The sequence below is a fragment of the Octopus bimaculoides genome, chromosome 1, assembly GCF_001194135.2.
Source record: "Octopus bimaculoides isolate UCB-OBI-ISO-001 chromosome 1, ASM119413v2, whole genome shotgun sequence".
Lineage (NCBI taxonomy): Eukaryota > Metazoa > Mollusca > Cephalopoda > Octopoda > Octopodidae > Octopus > Octopus bimaculoides.
This window is the reverse complement of record NC_068981.1, coordinates 136,519,281-136,527,756: the sequence shown is the minus strand read 5'-3', so window position 1 is coordinate 136,527,756 and position 8,476 is coordinate 136,519,281. Positions and strand designations below refer to the sequence as shown.

Below are 8,476 nucleotides of genomic sequence, written 5' to 3'. Positions count from 1 at the left end.
TATATATATATATACATATACACACACACATGTATGTATATATTTATGTGTGTGTGTGTCTTTATGTTTGTGTTTGTCCCCCGCCACTGCTTGACAACCGGCGTTGATGTGTTTATGCAAAAGTAAAAGTATTTCCTAATTTCTATATATTTTCCTATCTCAGAGAATCACACCATTTTCATTCTCTATGACTGTCTGTAGAATAAGGTCATACTATTTCTTTACCTCAATGTATCTTTATTTCTTTAGATATTTACCCAATTATCACAGCCTTCCTTTCCTCCTTTTGGTAATTCTGTTGTGTTGTAATTTGGTTTATTTAGTAACTTATGGAATTGTCCCTGGAGGGGAATTACATTTCCATGTTGTGTTCATTTTCTCACATATTTCGTTATATTTGTTTCTTCAAATTCTTTTCCTATTTTTGTTATGTTTTTCTAAAATTATTATCTCCATCGCTAACATCTTCATCAATACATCTATTTTCCATGCTTCAAGGACCTGAAAACAACTGTCTTGTTCCATTGCCAAGTTTCTCTAGGAGGCTCTCATAACAAAATACAAATGAAGAAATTATTACTTAGATGAACTGTCATCCATATCTCCATTTTTGTTTACTGTTCATTACATTCACCTATACCCCCATCATTAACCATCTCTCACTCTCCTCCCATTCCTGATTTGTTTTCCCTCACCCCTCCTCTATTCACCTTCTTGGACCTTGAGGGGTTTTTTTGACATCTTATCACCACCATCTTTATCTCTCTTTCCAGTTCCATCCCAGTTACTGCCACCCACCCTTATATAAATCAAAGTAGCGATGTATCTTCTCTACAGCATTTAACAGTCATTGTGTCTCTGTCTGACTTTATCTTCTCAACACCCACTCTCTTTTATTATGACATCAAAACAGGTGTAGTTGTGTGGTAAGAAGCTTGCTTCCCTGCCACATGGTTCCGGGTTCAGTCCCACTGCATAGCACCTTGGACAAGTGTCTTCTTTTATAGCCTCAGGCTCACTCTCTATTATGCTTCTGTTCATTTAGGGGTGAGTGTGAGTTTCCTTTTTAGTCCCTCAAGTTACATGGTGACCCCTACTAGTGTTGCTGTTATGAAGAAAGCACCCAGTACATTCTGTAAAGTGGCTGGTATTAGGAAGGATACCTGGCTGTAGTGACCATGCCAAAAGAGATATTGGAGTTTGATACACCTTGTTGGATCCTGTTGAAGCTTTCAACCCTTTCAGTATGAAAGATGGATATTTGATGATGATGATAACTATTTTTGATGCTTGGAATAGAAGAGTGAAAGACATTACAATATTACTGCAGCCTAGGACATTATAAACACAAGTAAACATGCTATCAGGATTTGAACCATGTGCTTGTTGTTTGCTAGGTAACCACATTATGAATTACGCTATGGTGCACCTGCTAGTCCTCTTATCAAGTAAGGTACTATAAATTGATTTTCAAGTACTTTGTTATTTGACTGCTATTTCTAGCTTGTCAAGCAACCATGTACAGGCTCCCCCTAGTGGATCATGTGATGGTGATGTTGTTTAGTTCCTCAGAGCTGACTTCTTTCTTTCTTTTTACTTTTGTTTATTATCTGTTTTTGTGAAAAAACATCATCTCTAGTTTTAGGGTTCCAAAGGGTCAATATTAAATCACTGGTTCCTTAATGAAATAAGTAGCAGTAACATACCGGAATATACTCAACCGGTTTTATTACCGTTTCCAGTTTAGAAATGCAAAATCTGACACAGGTATCAGTGTTTCAAATGTGAATGAGGCAATTATCAATAAAACTCAACTTCCTGATATTTATTTTATTAACCTGGAAGAATAAAAGTCAAAGTCCACCTCGGCAAGATTTCAAGACAGAGTACAATAAAAGGATGTTACTAAACATCACAAGGAATTTTATTTGTTTCTTTAGCAATTCCATTAATCACCAACTCTTTTATAGTGACAAAAGACAGTATAATCAGGTACATGTGCATATAAACATACTCTACTCTGTCATACTACTGATTTCTCACAGCAATGTTTTTATTAACTATGCTTAAGTTTCATGCCTACATGTGTACAATATTGTGTGTTTGTTTAGCAATTTTCTCATCACTATTTTGGTAAGTTTATTGCTTTGCTGAAGAGGTCTAACAAGACTGGAACATGGCTACAGTTGTCTCCTACAATTGCCAAGATGATAATATTAGTCATTGAGCCAATGTTGTCATTTCTTCTTCACATTCTTCACATGAGATTTTTGAATTAGATTTTTAATACTCACCACATATGACATGTTGACACTAATTTAACTCTTATCCCATTTGTCTTTACAGGTGATACCAAAAGTGTCATCTGTAGGGGAAGATCTCACCTATTTGGAGAGAGATCGCTCAATCACCACAGACCCAACAGAGAGCAAGAAGAGAAGGACAATAAAGTTAATACGAACAAATTCATCATGGGGCTTCACCTTACAGGTAAATACATACATATATATGCACAGCATAAGCCAACGAGACAATCTTTTTGTCATTGCTTAGCTTGCTAGAAAGACTAACTAGATTTCTCTAAAATTGCATCATGGGATTAGAGTGCTCAAGCACCTCATCATGGGCTCCTATCTGAAGCAACAACATATATCTATATGTAGGTGTGACACAAAAAGCACCTGTATTGGCGTCATGAAAAAACACTTCTGCAACACCATGTGAAAAGCACCTGTGTGATGCACATAAAAGGCACTCCTGCCAGCACTATGTAATAAAGCATGCATGCTAATTCTATGCAAAAGCACCCATCATCATCATCATCATCATCGTTTAACGTGCGCTTTCCATGCTAGCATGGGTTGGACGATTTGACTGAGGACTGGCAAGCCAGAAGGTTGCACCAGGCTCCAATCTGATCTGGCAGAGTTTCTACAGCTGGATGCCCTTCCTAACGCCAACCACTCCGAGAGTGTAGTGGGTGTTTTTATGTGCCACTAGCACTAGGGCCAGTCAGGCGGTACTGGCAACGGCCTCTCTCAAAAAGGTGTTTTTTATGTGCCACCCACACAAGAGCCAGTCCAGGGGCACTGGCAACGACCTTGCTCGAATAATTTTCTAACATGCTACCAGCACAAGTGCTAGAAGGCAACGCTGGTAACGATTACGCTCTAATGGTGCTATTTACAGGCCACTAGCACAGAAGTTAGACAGCTGCTCTGGCAAAGAACACGCTCGACAGTGCTGTTCCCCCCATGTCAGTGCCAAATAAAAGTATCCATTCCAGTAGTTCACTTTGTAAAGTGATTGGCACTAGGAAGGGCATCCAGTCATAGAAACCCTGCCAGAACAGATAACTGGTACCTGGTGCAGCCCCTTGATTTGCCAACTCCTGTTGAACCATTCAACCCATGACAGCCTGGGGAATGGGTGTTGAAAGACAATGATGATGATATAACAGGATTCTGTACAGTTTGTGACTACCAATTTTGCTCACAAGCCATTTGTCAGCTCATGGCTGTAATTGAAAGCATTTGTCCTCTGTACCATAGAATGAGTATAAACCTGAAACAATTTGGTTGCAAAGCAAACTTATTAACCATAGAATTATGTCCACATTTTAGCAATCCCTGTGCTTTAATTTTGCCTGCATCTTAGCCATATTTGTGCATCAGTCATCTCTATACATTAGCCATCCTTGTACCTGTAAATTGAATCTTTAATGACTCATGATGGTGCCACATGAAAAGCTCAGCTTCTAGTGTCACATAAAAAGCATTGATACTGGTGCCATATAAAAGGCACTGCTGGTGCCACATAAAAAGCACTAGTGATGGTGCCACATAAAAAGCACTTTTGCTGATGCCATGTAAAAAGCATCGGTAAAGTGGCTGGCATTAGGAAGGGCATGCAACTATAGAAACCAATCTAAAACAGACTAAGGAACCTGTGCAGCCCCTGGCCTTTGTCAGCTCCTGTCAAGCCATCCAACCCATGCCAACATGGAGAACACACATTAAATGATGATGATGTTAGTTATGGGCCACCTTTATCAAGAAGCGAGTCACATGAGACATTGCTCATCATCTGGCAGGCCACACAACTAAAAAAAGACTTCAAGGTAATTCTCCATTTAGGCATGTCATTTAGAAAATCCCACCAGCTACATGTATGAAATGTGATCAGCTGCTTACTATTTCTATCACCTCTTTTCTAGACATATGGTATACGACACAAGAAAAATAATGAAATTGAAATCACAACTTATGTAGACTACGTGGAAATCGACAAGCCAGCCTGGATTGCAGGGATGCGACAAGGTGAGAGATATTTTAGGATCTTATGCAGAAATTCTGAAATGGTAAACATTACTGAATTTCCTTTCCTACTGAAATATACAGCAAAAATGAAATGGACTTTATTTATATAGAATATATAAATATGTATAAAATGTTTATAATGGTCGTATATAAAATACATTGAATGGGTTTATAATGGGCAATTATAAAATGTATTGCACTTATAATGGAAACATATCGTCGTCATCGTCGTTTAACGTCCGCTTTCCATGCTAGCATGGGTTGGACGATTTGACTGAGGACTGGTGAAACCAGATGGCTACACCAGGCTCCAATCTGATATGGCAGAGTTTCTACAGCTGGATGCCCTTCCTAACGCCAACCACTCTGAGAGTGAAGTGGGTGCTTTTACTTGCCACCGGCATGAAGGCCATTCAGGTGGTACTGGCAATGGCCACGCTCAAAATGGTGTATTTTACGTGCCACCTGCACAGGAGCCAGTTCGGTGGCACTGGCAACGATCTCGCTTGAATATATTTTGATAAGTTTAACTCAGCTCCATATGACTTACAGTTTCATGGATGTGTAGGAAACATTCATCTCATCAAAAATCTCCTGGTTTCTGATGAGATGAAAATGTCTACGAAACTTTAACCCTTTAGCATTCAGACTCTTCTGTCAAATGTAATCTTTATTTACATTGTTTTTAATTAATCATGCATTATCTTGCAGCTTTAAAATTTTGATGTTGTGATAGTGTGTTTTTAGAACATCATTGTAGGTTAGGTGTGATAGGCTGGATCTGGCTGGTTTGAACATAAAACAGGTAGCATATTTGGGCCAGATAGGGCCCGTTTAAATGCTAAAAAGTTAAATCATATGGTGTTAAGTGAAACTTATTAAAAAGTATATGTAACTCCTACAGGATATGTTGAGTGCCACTTCCATTCCCCTCATCATCAATGAAGATGGACATTCAATGACAATGATATTTCCATTATAAGTATATTGATTTCGAATTTTGACACAAGGCCAGCTATTTCAGGGGGAAGGGGGTAAGTTGATTCCATCGACCCCAGTACACAACTGGTACTTATTTTATTGATTCCCAAAAGGATGGAAGGCAAAGTCAACCTTGGTGGAATATGAACTCAGAACATAAAGATGGACAAAGTGTTGCTAAGCATTTCACCTGGAATGCTAACGATTCTGCCAGCTCACCACCTTAATAATAATAATAATAATAACAATAATAATAATCCTTTCTATAATAATAATCTAATAATAATAATCCTTTCAGGCACAAGGCCTGAAATTTTGGCACAATGAGTAAGTCGATTACATCAACCCCAATACTCAACTAGTTCTTAATTTATCAACTCCAAAAGGACGAAAGGTAAAGTCAAACTTGGCAGAGTTTGAACTCTGAATGTAAAGATGGTCGAAATGCTGCTAAGCATTTGCTCAGTATGTTAATGATTCTGCTAACTTGCCACCTCAGTAATAATAATAATAATAATAATAATAATAATGGTTTCAAATTTTGCCACAAGGGCAGCAATTTGGGGGGAAGGGATGAGTTGATTACAATAACCCCAATGTTCAACTGGTACTTATTTTATCAACCCCAAAGGGATGAAAAGCAAAGTTGACCTCAGCGGAATTTGAACTCAGAACGTAGTGACAAACGAGATACTGCTAAGCATTTTGTCCAGCATGTTGATGATGATGATAATAATAATAATAATAATAATAATAATAATAATCCTTTCTACTAAAGCACAAGGCCTGAAATTTTGGTGGAAGAGGACTAGTCAATTGTATCGACCCCAGTGTTCACTGGTACTTAATTTGTTGATCCTGAAAGGATGAAAGGCAAGGTCGACCTCAGCAAAATTTGAACTCAGAACGTAAAGACTAATGAAATGCCACTAAGCATTTCGCCCAGCATGCTAATGATTCTGCCAGCTCACTGCTTTATATTTCCATTATAAGTTTATTATATTTTATACATCTGTGCCTTAGCCAAATTGCAATATAACCATTATCAATGAAGGTGACAAGTAAGCACATTCAGCCATAAAACATCTGCCACAATGAATTTCATCTGACTCATACAAGCATGGAAAAGTGGACATTAGAATAATGCTGATGATCATATGAAGATAATATAAACATTATCTCTTTCTCTCTCTCATGCACATACATAACCACATACAATATGCTCACATTTACATATTCTCACATGCTCATGAATGCACACACAAAGGCGTAGATCTATATTTAAATAAATATATGTACATATTTACACATCATTATGTAAATTCTGTTGAGACTGTATGGAGTAAACAATAGCTTGTCATCCTCCCATAGAAATCTTTGAAACACACAGAATTGTGGGGGAATCTGTGCATACGTATTTGGGTGGAAATAGCCCTCTATACTTTTACAATAAACTTGTGTATCTGTATTTAAACCCAATATCAATGACACACTCACACACGTGCACGTGCTCAGGGCTACACAAGCCAAAGAGGAAACCATTTTCTGGTTGCATGACCAGCTTAAAATGCAACCCTGTTAAATTTCTCTCGAATTCCATTCTACTGTCTTTGGAAGGAAAAAAAATTGAAGGAGAAGGACCCCATTGAATTATGTAGTCTCTGATGCACTCGTTTTAAAAATATGACATGATGGTAATGGCCAGAACGTCTTTGATCATAAGCCTTACTAGATGAATACTGACTTAGGGTCAAGAAGCATGTACCCACAGTAATGACACTTAGAACTACATTATTGTCATCATGATTTGTATTTCCACTTCGTTCCCAAGGACAAGTCCTACAGCACCAGAGCTTCGTTAGTTGCTGTGGTCCTTTGTCACTTCCTTTTTGAAGTCCAATCTCCAGTGATTATTTTTAACCACTTCTTCTCATGTCTTTTTATGGCCTTCTTCTGCAAGTTCCTTCCACTCGAAGTGTCTAACATTTGAACTGTCATACTCCAATTATATCATATGTCCATTTTGTTACAGTCTTCTCTCTTATTCATTGCATCTGATTCTTCACGTAACTCAGTGTTTATCTTACCTCTTTTTTGCTTCTCATCATTCTTATACACTAAAGTTACACATCCAGCAGAGATCATGCTTGCCCCATTTCTTTCTAGTCTTTGTACAACAAACGAAACGGTTCCAGGTTACTAGAAACATAAAATGTTATCAAAGGAGAGCTGGAGTACGAGAAATGATTAGTGGAGGGGAATGATCTGTGGAAGAGATTAGGTAGGATACCCATCATCATCATCACTATTTAACATCTGTTGTCCATGCTGGCATAGGTTGGATGATTTGACGGAAGCTGGCAAGTTGGAAGGCTGCACCAGGCTTGAGTTATCTGTTTTGGTGTGGTTTCTATGACTGGATGCCCTTCCTAACACCAACCATTTTACAGAGTGTACTGGGTACTTTTCATGTGTTGCTAACATGAGTGACATGTATGTGTGTATGCATACATACACGTATACACACGCACACACACATACACCAGGGACTCAATTTCACCAAGATGGGCAGGGCTTCTTAAGAACTGCATGTCACCCAATCATGTTGGTTTTTGTCATCGCTTCCATGAGATCAAGCTTACTACTGTCACATGTCTCCCAAGTTCCCAAGTATACATATTTACATATACATGTATATATATATGCATATATGGATACAGGGCATCACAAAATATGAAAACAGCATGAAATACAAAGGCAAACTTGGGTATACGAACAACAGGAGAAACAAATAGAAAACAAGACAAGTAACATAAAGAACAACTCTTCATCAGTTGTCAGCTGTTCATCTACTCCACTGCTCCAAATGTGGAGTAGATGAACAGCCAACAACTGATGAAGTGTCCTTCTTTATGTTGCTTGTCTTGTTTTTCATTTGTTTCTCTCTTTGTTCACATACCCATTGATAATCTTCGTATTTTATGTTGTTTACGTTTTGTGACGTCCTGTATCCATTTATGCATATGTATATACATATATATGTATGTACATATATGCATGTAATTATGCATATATATATATTTTTTTTTATTTATATTATTATGTGATTGAACGCCATGCATTTATTTCCAAGTAAGTTTATCTATCTATCTATCTATATATATATATATATATAT

The 8,476-nt window shown here is 37.8% G+C and overlaps 1 protein-coding gene across 6 annotated transcripts in view; it reads left to right on the top strand.

Moving 5' to 3' along the window:
- The window catches only part of LOC106880114 (general receptor for phosphoinositides 1-associated scaffold protein), a 293,807-nt gene that overhangs the window by 257,564 nt on the left and 27,767 nt on the right, over positions 1–8,476 (top strand). For all 6 annotated transcript variants that reach the window (XM_052971027.1, XM_052971035.1, XM_014929929.2 and 3 more), the window contains exons 2-3: positions 2,347–2,490; positions 4,217–4,319. In XM_052971027.1, the coding sequence (XP_052826987.1) occupies positions 2,347–2,490; positions 4,217–4,319 (247 nt within the window). The remainder of the gene's footprint in view (positions 1–2,346; positions 2,491–4,216; positions 4,320–8,476) is intronic.